Source organism: Branchiostoma belcheri, unplaced genomic scaffold, assembly GCF_001625305.1.
Source record: "Branchiostoma belcheri isolate BF01 breed outbred unplaced genomic scaffold, Haploidv18h27 scaffold88, whole genome shotgun sequence".
Taxonomy (NCBI): domain Eukaryota; kingdom Metazoa; phylum Chordata; class Leptocardii; order Amphioxiformes; family Branchiostomatidae; genus Branchiostoma; species Branchiostoma belcheri.
In genome coordinates, this window is record NW_017804553.1 from 176,535 (window position 1) to 195,365 (window position 18,831).

At 40.0% G+C, this 18,831-nt stretch overlaps 1 protein-coding gene across 1 annotated transcript; it reads left to right on the forward strand.

The window, feature by feature from the left end:
* The first annotated feature begins 3,884 nt into the window (after window positions 1-3,884).
* LOC109487421 (alpha-taxilin-like) lies at window positions 3,885-17,101 on the forward strand. Its single transcript, XM_019791416.1, has 15 exons — window positions 3,885-3,955; window positions 6,093-6,318; window positions 8,014-8,061; window positions 8,801-8,836; window positions 9,913-10,016; window positions 10,318-10,377; window positions 10,773-10,883; window positions 11,186-11,251; window positions 12,168-12,296; window positions 14,483-14,602; window positions 14,905-14,979; window positions 15,372-15,464; window positions 15,828-15,923; window positions 16,303-16,465; window positions 16,896-17,101. The coding sequence occupies exons 1-15, from the start codon at window positions 3,920-3,922 to the stop codon at window positions 17,099-17,101; spliced, it is 1,569 nt and encodes a 522-aa protein (XP_019646975.1). The 5' UTR covers window positions 3,885-3,919.
* Window positions 17,102-18,831: the final 1,730 nt, after the last annotated feature.

Consider the following 18,831-nt stretch of genomic DNA (forward strand, 5'->3'; position numbering starts at 1 on the left):
ATCTGAGACTGTCCACATCATTTAGGAACATGATCCATCCATCCTGCTGCGGGCTGCTGGTAGCCCATAATACTCTGACAAACATTTAAATTTGACCAATCGGGGATTCCAAATGTTGCATGGGGAGGGGGGGCGTTGAAGATGGTGCTGCGCCCATGATACTATCATGCATTTCCCTACAGTCAAGGAAAATGATGGACATTTACTGTACTAACTTAGTGGACTTCAAGTTGTACAAATTCAGTTGTTGTTGTTTTCTTATTGTTGTCATAAACTTATTTCCTGAAAAGCAGGCTGGGACAGTCCATCCTCAGTTCGGGACAATTGGAATCTATTTTTGGGACAATTTTGGGACAATAGTAAAAAAAAGTTAATTTCGAGGCCTGCCTTGTAGTATGGTAGTTTGACTGAACCTCACTTTTCGCTCCTTGAGCGCCGGACAAAGAGCTGGTGCTTCACAGGCTAGTAGTATAGCAGTGTACTAGAATACCTCGTGGTCGTGTACCAAACCATTTGTTGTCATTGTTCCTCACATGATATGATGACATTGTAAGACTTTACCAGTTTCTGCAAACTGGTGCTTCAGGTAGTGACATGTTCAAACTCTGTGTAGTTATTTCTGCTGACATCATTGATTCCTGTGCACATCTGTCTGCTGACGTCATTGACATCTGTGTACAACTGATAAGGTCATAAGTACCTATGACCATCGAAATGTTTAGTGTGACCTATGCCTCATCAGGTGTTGATTATTATGATATTATATGAAATATAGTAGATTGTAGCAGTCTTCTACAGTTTTGCATGTTCAAAGTTTGTCTACTTAATGTGCTATGCTGCAAATTAACTGCCATTTTGAGTGTCAAAATGCTTTCATTGTCATGAAGTATTGCAATTCTAATGACAAGGTTGGAGTAGCCTTCAATATTTCCAATATGTTACGTTATCAAATACAAGTACCACTCTACACATCTCCACGAGTTTCTTGTTAGCTTGGTGTGTTTTCTGTTCTGCGTTGATGATGCAAAATGAACTTAGAACAAGTAGGTATGAGTTTTGGACTTTGAAAGCTTTGCAAATTCTGATAACTATGTACAAGCTATGCTTGATTGAAATGGAGCTTTTTTTCTTGTGAATCTAAAACTTGAAATCTTCCTCTTTGTGTATAATCTTAAGATACTTATTGTAGATTTTGTGAAATGAAGGTACTAGAAGGTATATTTGACCTAACCTTGTAACACGTGTATGCATAAAATATTATATTTCGTGTAACTTCACAAGCTGTGCCATGTAAGAACAGTTTAAGAAGCTGGCCTCATATTGACTCCATATGAGCTGACACACTATCATGTACTGAAATTTGTTTATAGCTTGATACTATGGCAATATCACGTTTTGTTTTAAGTTGTTGTTTTTCGTTTAAGGTTTATGCACAATGCAAGCACACTCTAGCTCAGATACATGCCCCACCTCCACTGAAAATCAACATTTACACAATGTTAAAGACATGAACTTGAAGTAGTGTGTGAAAAATATTCAAATCGTTCTCTGGTTTTTGGTAGACTACTACTTAAACAAATAATGTAGGAAATATTTATTCTCTGTAGCTAGATGCAATACCAACCTTTTCCACGGCGCTGTGTGCCTGATGATCTCACCCGGTATGTGCCGCTCTGCTGCGATCACTTACCTTTGGATGTTATCCTGCCTACTGAGCTACAAACTTACCGGAAGTGAATAATTTGGTGGCGCAAACTGCTGTATTGACCTTGGATTCTACCTGAAAAATACTAGACACAGATTACCAGAAGGATATGTCTATAAAGCTTTTGTTTATTTCTATTCCCTTGCGATCCAACGAAAATGCTGGACATGTTGTGCGTACGCAAAGGGTTCCTTTGAATTTTTCGGCCCCCTGAGCTGGGCCTGGCCTGCGCGTCCTCCCCAGATCGGGGACATTGAACAAGGAGGATATCAGGAGTGCAGGTGAACACAACATCGGTAAATGTCTGCCCGGCTCCGTTGGTAGGTAAAAAGCCGTGCGCGGCCCCGGTAGCACTAATAAGGGTTACCTACGTACGTGTGCGCGGCCCAGCGTAAGATCGACGATATTCGCACGAATAGGGTAGTTTGCGCGCCCCCGCTCTCAGGTGAAGAAACTCGCAGCCTGCGACTTTCGTCCCCTAGGAGGACGAAACTCGCTGTGCGATTCTCTGCAAATCGCATACGATTACATACCTGCCACTGACACATAACCAAGGTTCAGTCAGAAACATGGTGGCCCAGTTCCATCCAAATGTTGGACTTCGGAAGCAATACAGTGTGGGATTTGTCGGCCAGGTTTTTGTGTTAGTGGGCCATACTTTGCAAAAAGTGGGCTTACATTAGTGTTTTATAGTGGACACAAGTTTTTTCAAGGCAACTATCAAGGCAATCTAACCATATAGTCCAGGGATTTGTTTAAACATAATGTATGTTGTGTTACAGGTTTTTGTATGCTGCACATTCAATATACTGTCAATGTGCCACTTGAAAAATATATTGAACTAATAATAACATGTGGAAGAGTTTGGAACATCTTTATTATACTGTTGTATTCAGAACTTACAAACGTAGTTTGTACATCTAGATATCTGTTTTTATAAGAGATGCATATTAGGCAACATTGACATATGGACTTCTATTATATATACTGTTACATGTAGATAATCCTGTTGCTCTAATGTAAAACTTCTATACGTTCATATGACCACTCTATATGACCCTTAGCCTGGATACTATGCTTGTTAGTTTGCGCTCACTCCCATATTGCTCGCGATCACAAGTAAGCATAAACTAACAGTGATAGGTGATTATGATTCTTAGGAATTGTTTGTAATTTCTGCTAGCATAATCCAACCAGGTCACAGTTATCCACCACCCTGCAAAAATGCATTATAGCAAGGACGTCCTTGTAAAACGTCCTTGATTAAAGAGTTCTCCAAGGCAACGTCCCTCAGTATAATTGAATGCACTTCTGCTCATCTAAACTGCACACTTGGGGGTGCTGCACTCAGGCCAGAGATCTCTCAAATACACTGTTTTTCGAAGTGGCAGAGATACTAGTACGTATGTAACTTGGTGGATAAATGTGACTGGAAGATAACGTTACACACATTTTGTTATGAAGGCTAAGCTAGAGAGCATTCTATCCACTAACAGTGAACAAACAGTAATTAAGGGGGTGTGAAGTATCTTGTCTACATGTATTCTGAAAAGTAATTTTGATTGCAAATGTACTTGCGATGGTGCCCTGGCGTCAGGGTCTGTCTACTGGGTAGACTTTGTTGTCCGCAAAACTTTTTGGAAGGCATTGAGAAGCCAGTGAGTTAGAGAGATAAAATAAACTTGACTGCTGTATGAGACAAAGTGTTGTTGTTCTTTATATCACTCTTCAATGTATGCAAGGGCGTTCTACAAGAGGTTCTGTAGAACGTCCTTGATGTATGTGTGTGTAACAGAGCTCCTTGCATGCTCTACATCCAGTATAAAACAGATGTGTGTGTGCACATAATGTTATAGTTAAATGTCTTTGGAATTATGAAGCCTTTTGAACTACTGACGTAGGTACAGCACATGTTTTTCAGAGTGCCATCCTCAAAATGTCAATGTTTTGATAAGAAGGTAACAGCACAAAATGTACATCAATGGGGATAAGTAATTACAAAATAGAAAACAAACTGTCAATTTTAGCAAAGAGATAATTTACAAACAGTCTGAATGTATTCCTGGTGAAATGGGTGAAATAGTTTCCTTCAAACTACTCCAATTAAAACTTTCACAAACTTTCAGCTTGCAGCTCCTGATTTTTGGTACATTCCATTCCCTCAAACACCCCCTCTGTAGAATGGGCCCGTCCTTTCGCACGTGACGTCACATCATGGCGGACAACATGAACGGTTCTCCCGAAGCCCAGGTAAAAAACGTTGATTTTTCCCGCGCATTGAAGCTATCATTTTAATTCATATCACCGTTTCATACAGATGAAAGTCGTAGGTCCTTGCGTCTTCGTCCGATTGCGATTTTTTCCCAGTTGGACTCGCGGAGGCTGAGAATTCCATCGTCTGTTTTGGTATGCCGAAGTTGGACATGGGCCGAACGTCTGTCTCCAAATTTGGCGATTTGGCGAAAAATTCGCGACTGGGACGTCGAGAAAGTGTCTAAGTTTCGTCAGGAAAATGTCAATGTCGGAGCGAGACTTTGGATGATTCGATGATAGTGGTTTAGAACTATCTAACTGTCCTGTGGCTTACTAGCTAAGGATTGTAAGACACGGAAGCACATGGGCTGTGGAAAAAAATGTTGTGGGGAGGGCGAGGGGGGTAGAGTTAGGGGGAAGCAGTTTAGTAAAGCTATGTTAAAACTTACGATCGTAAAATCGTACTGCCATGTAATTACATACAGCTACAGTGAAGTAGTTACATAGATTAACCCCATGAAACTGTAGCTTTAAAGAACTAATTATTTCATGTAAAAGTCAGTGTATAAGAGTTAGACTATTCTATAATTTCCTTGTCCACAGTTGTTTTAATATAAAATTCTATTTTCAATTATATGGCACCAAGAAAGTCAGCATCTCAACTGTGTGTAGATTTTCTAACATAACTGCTTAACAAGCACAGAGTTCAAAGCAGGAAATAATTTGATTGAGAACAATTTCTCGTGAATTGAAGAAAAATCTATTTCATTCCCCAGGGTAATCTAATATTCGTCCCAAATTTCCACACTGCCTATCTTCCCCAAGGCATAGTAAGCACTAGATGTGGGCATTGCCTATTAATTATATAAGCCCCAGACTAGACAAACTGGTTTAGTTCAAAGAACGTTATCAATTATGACACCTCATTGTCTGTACATTACAAGTTGTGTGTCTATCATCATATAGGAGCCTGGTGTAATGATTGCTACCTTCAGTTCTAACTTTTACAACCCTGTTTAGACTGATACTGGTACTGGCTTATTGTTTGAAGTACTATTTTGCTTCTGAGATTATCTTGATTTCAGTAGATTGCCACTTATAAAGCTGTTATGACACCTGAAATATCATAGTACATATATAGCTTAAGTACTGTTTAAAGGAGTACTAACCTCCAGAACGAAGTGCTATTTTCCGATACATCATGCTGCAATGAATACATAACTAGCCGACTTTTTACATAATTTCGCTTGTACAAGTTGCGCGGCGCATGTTTGTAAAGTGATATTAATATCATTTTCCCCCATGCTGAACCACAATTGATACATCCGGGAACTCTGGCTTACGCAATACCCATACACTTCAGGTCAACATAAACATTTTTTGGCGAAAATGGTAGGAGACAAGCACACTAACAAGCTGATTATTGAGAAATTACTTGCTTTACTTTGCTTGACCTGTGGCTTGGATATTATAATATCATGATGTCGAATACAGTGGGCGCCAGTTTCATCCTGTGTGTTTTGAGTTTCTCAACTCATTTGCATGTAAGTATAACTTGAACAGATAATTAGATTACGCCACTTATGAAAAAGATAAATAGATTACGCCGTTGTTTTCATCATCAATATTTGCGGCATAAATGAGGGGCGATAAGGACACCAAGAAGGGCAATGGTTGGTAAGATACCAAAGAACACAAAACGGTACGAATTTTTCTTATCGCCCCCGAAATGAGGTCTGTAACGTAACTTTTTGTTTAAAACATAGGCACTAATGGGGTAGCGTGGTGTATTCTGGGATAGTTTTGAGGGTATTTGGAGAGTTTGTCCTGGATTCGATGCGTTTTAAGGCTTGCTCGCAAAATGGGCATTTAATTATATACTGTAAAATAATATGCATTTTTAACTTCCAAAAATAAATGCCTGTCGAAATATAGCACCCCTTTCTGGAGGTTAGTACTCCTTTAAAGGAAGCATATACCAATCAGGTGTCAATGTCTATTGTTCTCATTTTTACATAAGACATTTTGAGTGCTCTCAGAGTCTGTTAGATAAGAGTAAGTCAAGAAAATAATCTCAAAAAGGAATTTCTCAATGTCTTGAGTCTTGGTTGATACCTGACGTCCTTCCCTCCAGGGTGTAGCATCAGAACCTACTGCCCAGGAGGTCCCAGCATGCTCAGTGATGTCTCAAGACGCAGAGCCCGACTGCAGCATCCTTGAGGAGACAGCAGACATCAGCACCCCTCCCCCTGAGGAGGACACCCCCAGCCCCAGCCCTAGCCCCACCCCCGAGTCAGACCTGAGAGAAAATGGCAGTTCTGCAGTTGACAAGAAGAAGGACAAGAAGAAGACCAAGAAGGGTGAGTTTACAGCGCAAGAAAACTGATTTAGACACTTCGTGTATTTCCTCTCATTCCCTCATCCCTGACTTCTGGATTCTGCTATATACTTTGTATGAGCTCTTGAAATTTGATTTTACTCTACAATTATACTCTACTTACTACACAATACTGTATATTGATATCACTGCAAGTTTGGTCTGGGGAACCCGGAAAGGGCTAGAATGAAAAACACTCATTTAGGATTTTGTGTCATACATAAATTTCCTGGTTAAGATAAAGTTTCACAATTGTGAAAAAACGTCCCTCAATTCTTGCAAAAATATATTCTGATAGATATGTATTTAGCAATAAGTCTTTAATACCTTTATCCCATTCCCCACCAAACAACAGTGATTCCTGTGAAACATTAATTGTATCAAACTATATTATTGTTTGTAAAGCAAAATTCCCATTGCTGACCGAAAGACATTTCCTTTCCTTTTCCAAAAATTTGTATGTGCATGTGTATGTAACGTCCCCAGAAAGGGTACGTTGGAGCAAAGTCAAACTCAGAGTCAGACTGGTGTCACTACCAGACGCACGCCATGTGGCCCCTGCCGTATATAGCTGTATAACCTCGCCCTCCATCATGTCCCTTACACAGCTGCAGGGCTATATTTAGTCAGGAATGAGCTGTATTTACCCAGGACAGTCTCTTCACTCAGATTGTGCAACAACTGGCAAGGAAAACAGCTGAATCAGCAAACGTTTACTAGTACAAATGTACTTGGAAAATATTATTTTTTGCAGTATTCATGCTGAAAAATGTGTTATGACATTTGCTGCTGTCAAAGTAAAAGAATCATGGCAATGACATTCACCAATAGTCAAGTGTAACATTAGAATACCCCTTACTCCATAATAGATGAAACAAAATTGAATGATGTAGGACCCCTATAATACATGTGCATGTATTATATATATCTACAGCTGCTCTGATAGTGCCAGTTGTTTTGTTCCATCATATTAATGTATGATACCACCAGTGACAGGGTGTTTGTGATTCAAATCAATTCACATGATGCCATCACTTGTCAGTCAGGACGTGTCATATACAGGGAAATTTCTTATCTAAACAAGATTTTTAATCACAGAAAACGTTTTAATGTACATGTTAGGTAAAGACATGTATGAAATTGAGTAAGTATATTGTCTTTGAACCATTTTTGCTGGATGCAAAATGTAAAACACACAAAATTGAGCCATAATAGATACGGTTGTTCCCATGAGAACCGACTCAACAATCTATAGAATAGAAGCACAAAATGTCAATACCTTGTTTTTGGAACATTTCCAGCCACAATCTTCCAACAGACACAAACTGAATTATTTAGTTTGTGCAACATCCAGTACTTTTGCTGCAGACAGTTTACCGTGATGCCAATATCCTATGTTCTCCATTTTTATCAATGTTGGAGATTCGGAATCAATAATACATGCTAACTTTGCTAAGCGTTCCAGGTTGGCTAATGATTTTACATAGATCTGTGCTATATGATAGCATGGTAGAGCCAGTAAGATATTGATTATTTATTGAACTAGCAGAAAGTCTTGCAGTGGTGCAAGGTGCAATGTTTTAACGCAAATTCATTAAAAGTCTCTAAGATAACTACGTAAGAGTATATATTTTCATATCCTGATGTTGACCTTGACCTTAACCTTGACCTCCTGTAGGGTACAGGTGGGGCATTGAAGCCGCCTTACAGAATACTGGCCCTGATGGTAAGATAGAACTCAGCTGTAGGGGTCATGGGTTAAGGTTTCAATAACCACATGTGCACACAGACAGGGTCTTGGTGGGTCTAGGATGATAAGGCAATTGATGTGGAGATAAGGGTTACAACTTACAAGGGAATGGTGGCCAGGATATAAGCTAAATATGGTAGTGATAAAAATGTAAAGATGCACGGCATAGGTATAACCTCAGAGAAGCAATATGAATCACAGGTTAACAATTGTATAAAGGTGTTAACTTAATGGGTCTAAGATAGTTGTAATCTAAAGCAAAGTGGAAGTAAGGCTTACAAGTTACAAGGGTGTCCAGGATATGAGATGTAAAAGATGCACAGTGTTGACTTTAAAATCTGAGAACTAATGAGAATTACATGTAATAATATGAATCACAGGTAAATGACTGAATAAATGTCTTGAGGATTCAGACAAGTCTTTTCTTTTACCTGTGATTTGCCCTCAGGGTGTGTCAGACCCAATGCCTGCATTGCACCAGCTATGCAGATACAGTAATATATTGGGAAAGGGAGGTTTAATTTTCACTGTGTTTTTGATTTGCAATTGATACAATTCTGTAGTACAGTAGTTATACAAGGGAGACATAATTTGCAGATCATGTGGAGAAGACGAGAAATTAATAAAACCTCTGCAAAAGTTTCAAGATTTATAGTAAGCTGAACCTGGGTGAAGATCCATCTCTGTTTCCTTCTGTCTCTGTCCCTGTCCACAGGCAAGCAGGGCGGAGCCGAGGGTAGCGCAGTGGACGGTAAGAACCCCTCGCTTCCACCTGCAAGCCCGGGGCTCGCTCGCAAGCAACAGTCGTGCATGAGCTTGTGGTGAAGCTAGCTTGGCCTGTTGTATACGTACCTGCTCAGCCATTATGTTCACACTGGTGTCCTGTGAAGTTTAGTAACAGCAGGGTTGTGATTAGCCTGAGTGTCAGCCTTTTTAGCTTTTGTTCACTCCCTACGATCCGCTACCGGGATCGTGGGCAGCAGACGAAAGCTAAAAAGGCTGACACTCGGGCTATGTTGTGATCTCTGGGCAGTGCTAGCTTAACTTTGGCTCACTTTTTTTTAATCTACGCATTGGTTTTGCACACTACCAGAGAGTCCTTTTTTGTTGTGAAGTAACTCCTTAATAAGATTACCACCTTAAAGTTAAAGTTGCATGAAAAAGATGTACAAAAGTGAGCCAAAACTACAAACCTGCTGGGAGATAAATTTGTTGGTTCTTGGATTTGCCTAATGATGAAGTAAAACTTGGAAGAAGTCACAGAAAAGCAATTTAGAATTTTACACACTGTAAGCCAAACAAAATTTGCTCCAGTTGCTTTGAAAGCCTTCAAAAAAAAATTTTTCAACATTTCTTCTTCAGTTTGGAAGTTGTCATAGGGAAAATCTAGGAACCAAATGATTGCTTTAGTCGTACAGTACATTTACAGATGACGTGAACAGTATGTGACGTATGCATGGATGCCTGGTGTGCCACAAGCTAGGACAACATTAATATGGGACTAATGCAAACATCGTAGATGTCTGCATGGCTCGTAGTGGTGTTACTCAGAAGTTGCCACTGCTTTAAATAAGCTGATTGATCAGTTAACCAATTTGTGAATAATTGTTCACTTTTTGTTTCATCTTCAGATGCAAACAAGGAAAGCTTCACTGCTTGTTTTTGTCGCTAATGACAACATTTTTTGCAGAATCCTTGGTTGTGCATGGCTTGCGCTCCTCCCCAACTAACAAACATTTGTCATGGTAACTGTTGTTATGGGTAACCCTTGTGGGGCCTGCAGAGGTTGTTTAGGTGTCCGATGTAACTTTTACTCTGTGCCTGCAGCCAAGGAGATTGAGCAGACCATCAAGCAGACCATGCAGACCCTGAACGCAATGGACAACCCTGACGAAAAATTGGCTGCAATCGTGAAAAGATATGCAGAACTGGTAAAGTCAATGTATTTTTCTTTTCTCCATGTATAAAAATTATACTGCCGGACACATCTGCCCACACAAATTTGAGTATGTACATGTAAATGACATTCCTACATGCTTTGGTGTAACTTGTTCATGATGATGATGATGATGATGTTCATAGAAAGGCTGATAAAAAGTTGCCACAAGTCAATAGACATACCTGCGATACTATGCCATTTATGATAGTGTGTTTGTAAAATGGGTAGCATTCTTAGATGTCATTGAAAGATATTATAAGGAAACATATGTATCTGACAGTTTTTTTTTACAGCTGGGTGATCACAGGTCCCTTCAGAGAGAATTCAAGGCAAGTCAGCGAATGCAGACACAGGTAAGCCCAAGGGCAACAAAGAACTGTTCGCTTCTTCAAAATACAAACGGTTTAATCTAAACTACATCAAATGACTTTTCACACCCAACTTATCTATAATTACATGTAATGAGTAAATGTTTCATATTGTACATAATCCTGTCATTAAAGACTCTCTGTCCATAAAGACTCTACTTTCTGTTTTAAAGTCCATGTCTTTAAAATTTGCAAACCTTCCTCTCCTACATGTGTATCTCCTTTCAGAATCCTGCTTGGCTTTTGTACATTCTTTTCTAGAAGCTACGGTACAACCATAGACATCACAATTTACTGTATTGTGTAGTATTGTTGTTGCCTTCAATGGCTCTGGTTTGTGTTTGAAAGTCTCCCTCACCCTGTCCTTCCCTCCTGTCCAGGTTCTGCGGGAGAAAGAGAAGCTGCAGGCTGAGCACAGCAAGGCTCTCCTGGCCAGGAGCAAACTGGAGAGTCTCTGCAGAGAGCTGCAGAGGCACAACAAGGCCATCAAGGTACGCACATAGCCATGACATCATCTAATGCTGGGCACACCCATCACATCATCTAAATTCTAATGCTGGGCACATACCTGTGACATCATTAGGTAATGTGCAGTACCTAAGACATCATTTAGTCTAAATCCTGTTCACATACTCTGCAAAAAGCAGCAGAGTTACAACAAAGGCACTGTTACCTGCACATATCCATGACATCATTTAATCTAGTGCAATACCTGTACATCCTGTGCACACTTTATGGAAAATGCACTTTTGTTAAAGAAGAAGTTAATTTGATATTCTTATTCCCCTTGTAGGAAGAGTCCCAGAGGAAGATGAAGGAAGAAGAAGAAAAGAGAAGGGAGATCTCCTCAAAGTTCCAGGTAAGGAACCTGGCTCCATTAAAAGATTTCTGACAGAAATTCCCTACAATTTCACAAATTTAGACCTCAAATTTCCTGTCAGTATCTGGTTGCTTTATCCCTGTGATTAAAGAATTCACAATTTTTCTACGTCAAATATTTTAAAAGTGCAACAACTGACCATGAAATAAACTCTGATCCATGTCCAGTAACATAATTTGCTTTGATTTGATTTGCTTAATGTTATTGTATACTCTACAGTAGTCATTGTTAAGAGATGAAGTTATTTTTTAGATGTTTCTGTGTTTCTTTCCCCCTTAACTTTTTTGTGTAGGTTGGATTCATGTATGAAAATGTTTTTATGTTGTTGTTTCTGTGTTCTTTACTCCTTCTTACTTACCGGTCTTTTCAAACTTTTCTCTGTTAATAGCCTCTTTAGAGTCCAGCTTGTCCTCTGCATTTTCTATGAACTTGATCATACCGGTACAGGCATTCTTTTGCTCACAGCTTTGTTCATCATCCTTTGTTTGTATTGCTCTTATTTTCTAAATATATGCGTTCCTTCGCTGCCTTTCCTCCTAAAGAAAAATATAGATTTTTCATTACTTTCCTTGTCTTTTTTAAAACTCATTTCTAGTCTAATTCTCATGATATGTAAAAGTAAGGGAGCTAAGGCACTTTGAGTAAAGAGACTTTTTTTTCACAACTAAGTTTTTTATTCAGCCAAAGTTTCAGACCGTCTGTCACCTTCCTCAGGGCAATTCTGACTGGTTCACATTGCACTGCAGCACAGGTGTTGCCGCTGTAGATGCATTCCCAAACGTACAATACAGATATCTACACATGAAAAAAGAGTCTCTTTACTCAGTGACGTACCAACCTGATGAAACTATTCATGGAGCTAAGGCATGTTGTTCCACCCTGCGGTTCGTTACAGACGACTCTGGGTGAGATCAGCACACAGATGGACGACAACAGAGACAGAAGTCTGAAGATGAAGGAGGAGAACATGGAGCTGTGTGGGAAGCTGAAGAGTTTGGTGGAACAGTACGAGAAGAGAGAGGAGGTAGTGGAGAACCTCTGTCTGTACTAGACAAGTGGGAGGGCAGGGAATTAATCTTTATGATAGCTCATTTTATTATATTACAGATGCTGTGAAGTCTACAGGCATACAGGACAAGTGGACATCAGTACATAAAAGCAAACACTTGAGGCATTATCTGTAACTTTAAACAGAAGACTTTGTCTAGCAGAAAGAGATCGGTGACAGGAGAAAGGATTTGGACCCTGTGTACTAACCTAGAAGTTGCAGAAGTCTTCTAGCTATTACAGAAATGGTCAGGTGAACAGTGCAAGAAGACAAAGGAGGAGACTTTGCGAGCAGCAATACCGCTTCACTTCTTCCTTTTTACAAAATTCCTAACTCCTGTGGTAATTTTTTCTTCTATACATGTAGGTCTTTTGTCAACATTGCAAGAAGATGAAAAGTGAAAACTTTGTGAGCAGGGAGACCTCTTCACTTCAGTCCTTTTGTCAATAGTGCTCACCCCCGAGGAAACTCTTCCTTCTGTAGGTCCTTTTATGAAACAGTACAAGGTGGAGTAAAAGACTTTGCAAGGAGCAACACCTCTTCAAGTCTTTACTTTCAACAAAATCCCTCACCCCTGTGGAAACTCTTCCTTCTGTAGGTCCTTTTGAAGGACATCAATGAGCAGATGAACATCAGCCGGGAGAAGAGCTGCCAGCTGAGGAAGGAGAACGTTGACCTCATGAAGAGCATGAAGGAGCTCATCAGTAAATACGAGGAGCGCGAGGAAGTACGCAGCTCCGCGGAGATCATTTCATAAACCCTTTCAGCACCTCTGATGCTATGATCGTTCCTGAAATGTTGATCCTTTTTGGAAGATGAATGCTACAAATTCTGCTTAAAAGCTGACAACTTAAACCAGCGCAATTCAAGCTTGTAGATTTAGAGGTGGTGAAACACAAGGCAGTTTGGGCCACACCAGCAAAGCTTCTTGTTTCTCATGTGAAAGGAATAAGAGAGCAGCTTAGTATCGAATCCTACTAAAGCAGCCAAGCCCACTCTACAAATTTATGACCTGGCAAAAGAGACTAGGCAGCTATGATAGGTTTGAATAAGAGGCTAACAGGAGAAAGAGAGCTACAAAAATTGTCTGGCCTCTTGACAACAGATTTGACAGCCGCCTACACATGTTCTCCAAAACCTGACCAGTCCACTATCTGGAACTTTCCTTTACTGAGAAACAAGTTACTGTGTTTGTTGGATTGTCACTGTTTGATCCTAACCAACTCTGCTTGTTTCAGAGTGCCAGGGAGTGCCACTAACTGGAATGTCATCAGCCTGCAGCATGGAATGGCTAACATGTGTTTTATACACCTAACAGTACACTGCTCAAATTGAATTTAGAGAATACACTTAAACTTAGGAATCCTTAACAGATGTTTCAAGTAAAATTTCACACCTGATAGGCATGATAATACAATGTATGTATAATGATTTGTCATGTGCAATGACTATTCATGACAAAGTTTGAATGTAAATAATACAACTGCTGCATGTACAATCTGAACAATGTTGTAAGATTGGGGAATGTAAGAGTATGTTTTGTATGTTCACAGCATGTTCATGTTGCATTATGCCTTACCAAGGACATTATACAAGGACATTATACTGTATAAAGTCCTTGGCCTTACCATGTGATATACACAAGTGTATGTTACCAATCTACAGCTTGTTTGTCATGTTGTTGAAATCTGCTGTGATCTTGCATGAATAGTTTGTAGACTAAATGGTATGTTAAATACAAGTTTGTATTGCTGGATTCACAGTCAAAACTGTGCAAGAACACCACTCTGAGGACTTATAAAATCTGGTCTATGTGGACAGGTGGTCACTATATTATCTTAATGCTTGTGTCATTTGGAAAAATTATCTAAGGACCACCAAAAAGTGGTCACATTGGCCAAGTGGTCCTTATGTAGAGGTGGTCACTTGCACAGGTTTGACTGTAACACCCCTGCCACACATTGAGACCCTTTCCTGGAACAGTAGCCGAAACACCGGTCCACCAGAACCAACCTTGGTTACTCCTAACCATGGTTTGGGGGAGTTCGGCAGTGTTCGCGAGGTCATATTTGGCTATGTGTGACAGGGGCTTCAGTGGTTAAATAAGCCCTGATGTGATGAACTTCCTGTGATAGTTTACAAGCCTGTTGTTCCCCCGTCAGCATGTGGAGAAGCTGATAAAACAGAAGGACCTGGAGCGTCAGCTGGCAGAGGCAAAGTTGCAGCAGGCAACCATGATGCTGGCTGAGGAGAAGGAGAAATTCCTCACAGAGAAACAAGTGGTAAGTGGGCTGGTCAACTTTAAAGTATTTCCCAATAGATTATTTTATCAATGAATACATTGTATACAATGTATACAGCAGACTTTTTGCAGAATACCACTTGAGCAACCTGCGTGTTGTATAGCAATATCAGTATCAGTGTCTATCTCTACCGACATGCAGACCCTACCCAATCATTCTCTCACTATATTTCACTTCACTTTCGCATTAATATGATAAGCACTGTAAGGCAGCAAATTGTTAAAAAGACATCAAACAATTCAAAGAACACAAATAACAAGATGATTTTCTTGTCATGACAGCTGCTGAAGGAGAACTATGCCCATCGGGAGAGGAGTGAACAAATGGCCATACAGGAGGAGAACATGAAAATGCAGGTGAGACATCTTATATAATATAGACCAGTCCATAAGGTTGTCAATGATATAGTTTTTGGCAATGGATGTAGTTATGACACAAGTTGGACAAGACATAGCAATTAAAGTTGCCCTGGTATCAAAACAAACAGTTGCTAGGAGTGGTGTACTATTACGTCAAGAATGTTCAAGAACCTGATTCTGTTAAACATAGATTTCTTGTGCCATCTAGTGATATCATGCTAAACTGCAGCTGTTACACTTTGGGATGGTTTTGTGAGAGTGTGACATCAGAATGTTACAGTCATTATCTACATTGTATACTGTATGCTAACACACAGTAACAGTACATTTTATCATGCAAATATACTGCTGATATTCAGTATTCAATGATGAAATGCTGTTTCCTTCAGCTGAAACTTTACACAGAGAAGTTTGAGGAGCTTCACAAGACGTTGAATCAGAGCAACGAGGTCTTCAACAAGTTCAAGACCGAAATGGACACAGTAAGTCTTCAACATGAAGGTCATTCATAAGGCATGCACAACTTGGCAGAGTGGGATTTTTTCTGCATTTACATCAATAACGTTTTTCCTTGTATCGATGCACTTGTGTTTTATTTTTTTATCTTCATTACGAACATTAGAGTGACAAGCTGTTTAATATATATGACATAACCATCTACTAGAGCCCAAAGCTAGCTTAGAGTCCAGCCTTATTAGCTTTAGTCTGCTTTCCAAGATCTGCTACCCCACCAATGGACCAAAGCTAACAAGGCTGGACTCGAGGCTGGTCCAAAGCTTGTGATTTCTGACAGTACAACTGTCAACCCTGTATTCAGTAGAAAATTGGTGTTTCTTCATTCCCAGATGAACAAAAGGATGAAGAAACTGGAGAAGGAGTCGTTCCAGTGGAGAACAAAGTGGGAGAAATCTAACGTCACACTGCTCGCCATGGCTGAGGAGGTAGATAAAGCATTATTCCACCTTTAATACTGTAATACAATTTTAAGTACCTCAGTGGAAACTAAAAGTGTTGTGCAAATTTATTTCTGTTGTGACATATCTACTGTGAAATGTTGGAATGTACATACAAGTACGGTCCACAAACCATATAAAGTATTGTATACCTGTATTGCTCAAAGCAAAAATTCAAAAGTTCAATAAGCATACTTCACTTTGGCCAAAAAAACAGTTACTCAAGCAACTGGATATGATCTTCGAAATGGTCAGCCAGTTGCTTGAGTAACTGTTTTTTGCTGTATCTTATTACCTGGATGTCTAACCTTCTCTAACATACTTCACTTGGCTTGAGATTTAAGTTTAAAATTCCTCTTTGTTTCAGAAACAAACGAGAGACAAGGAGCTGATCATGTTGAGAACGAAGTGTGGGAAGCTGGAGAACCTGTGCCGGGCACTGCAGAACGCTCGCAGTGACACGGAGGGCGGCGCTGACAAGGTCTCCGAGGTCCTCACCAAGTTTGAAGAGGCAGAACAAAAATTAGCAGGTGAGACATCAGTTGTGTGAAGTCGGTATTCTGTGTCAGGAGTTCAGTTTTAAAGAAGATTTATAAGAAAACTGTTCTGGGCAGTACCAATTCTTTGGACAGAATTCTCCTTCAAGTAGTGAGAAATCATTGAGTTCAGAATTTTAGTTTAACTTTACTACAAGTAGAAAGCTGACCCCTTTAACAAAGCAGCATAGTTTCAGTGTAGCCTTCAACCTGCTAATTTGGCACCAAACTTCTTTGGTCCTGGTAATACTAGATTTAGACAACAAAAAGTCAGCAATAAAGGTTTGCTGTTCAGACATAATCCTTCTATACTAGATTCCTTGGACTTTTTGTAATTTTGGAAAAGGTATTATAATTATAAGCTACTTAGTTCTTTAAGTGATAACCTGCCATAGTTAGTCTTACCAAGCTACACTCATCACAGCTGAGCCAAAGGACCCAGACCAGGACTCATCTAAACCTAAACCTCACAACGAGACAGACGAAACTAAACAACCAGACAACGCAGATAGTAAACAACCAGACAACGCAGATACTAAACAACTAGAGGACGCAGAAACTAAACAAGCAGACGATGCGGGAAAAACGGAGAAGCGTCCGGACATGCCGCTGGTATGCCGTCCACAGTGACTCATCTCCAGCCTCTCTGTTGATCTGGACTTTCTCACCAAGTCCTGTTCCTCCTAACTGTCCCTTTTCCAGGCCACTACAGCCTGGGTGCTGTTTGGTGCTACGTCTCAGTGTCTCCTTCCCAAAACTGTCCATTGCTGTACTTATTCTGGTCTTCTGTGTTGTCCTGTCAGGAAAAAACCTAGCTTTGAGATGTCCTCAAATTGTAACATGTATTCTTCCTCATATAGGGTGTTAGGAACAAACGTAGCATTAGTATTGTTGAAACTTCACTGACTAACAAAGTTCTGTGGCTTTTAGATACAAAATAATCAAAACTTAACTCAATTACAAAATTATAATCTGTAAGATTGGGTGGGACTTAAGATAGGTTGCCATAATTTTTACTCGCATCAATGTATTTTATCTGTTTCTATACTTTTATTCTAATCTTAACTTGTATGTTTTGTGCTTTTCATTACATTTTACGGCTTATTTTCAAACCTTGCTTTCTGTCTTATTCACCTTCTTTGTCCTTCCTTCTTTCTGTTCTAGCGGAGATACGAGGTTAGTTTATGCTTCTTTCCTTCTGTTGGTAACTCCTTCAGTTAAAAACGCATGAAACTCTGCTGAATGGGGTTTATTTGTTACATGTACCTGTATCACTTTCTTTACTGCTGGTTAACATTCTCTTTTCTGAGAAATTGGCAGCATGCAATCAGACAGCAGTACATTTGATATGTACTTAAAAAGGGAAAAAAGGCTTTCGCAGGATGAGAACATCATCCAGACTGTGTACCCCAAGGCAAAGTGCTGACATTTTCACAGCCTGAGCTCAGGGTCTGACTTCTAAGAAATCAGACGTCACTGCAAAATTGGACAAAGCTACAGTAACTGTGGTGACTGAACAATTGCTTTGATATCCATCCTCACAACTCCAATCATCCTTCCTTACATCAAAAGCCACACAAATTTGATTGTATGGATTGAAGAGTGGAAGACATCTTTTTATTTCCTGAGGGTATGATTCTTGTGGAGAAATTTGTTTGAAAATGCAGAAAGAGCTTTGATGGAGGCATGGCTGTTCAGAACATGAGCAGCATATTCCATGATGCAAAATGAATCAAACTGTCCTCATCTTTTCTATTCTGAAAATACATGGCATCACAACCTATTTTAGTGACCCAGTGTAAACTCAGGCAGATGTATCAGTCAGGCTTTTCTGAGTCTTTTGGGCCTACTTTTTTTGAAGTGATTGGATTTGATTTTGAAAGCATTGAACTTTATGACTGGGAGCAGATATAGAGGAGGTGAACTAAATAGGTTGGAAACGGTATCATATGTTTTCCAAATTGTGGATCAATATAGTAAGTCTAACACGCTTTTTACCTAACGTTAACAATATTCTAAAAGAAAATCAGATCACTAGAGAAGGACATAGAAACTCAGAAAAGGCCTGACTGACACTAGCCTGAGTGGCAGCCTGTTTAGCTTTCATCCGCTCCCCATGATCCACTACCAGCCAAAAATACAGCAGATTGTGGGGAGCATCATTCGTAACGAAAGCTAAAAAGGCTGCCACTCAGGCTAGCCTGACACATCTGCTAGGAGATATAATCCCTGTGTTGTTCTCTAACAATCCTCCACCTCCTCCTACCCAGCCAACAAACCCTCCACAACAACAGCAACAGCCGACGTCCCCCTCCCCGACCCCACCCCCTCCGACATCGGAGCAGCAGCAGCAGGAGGAG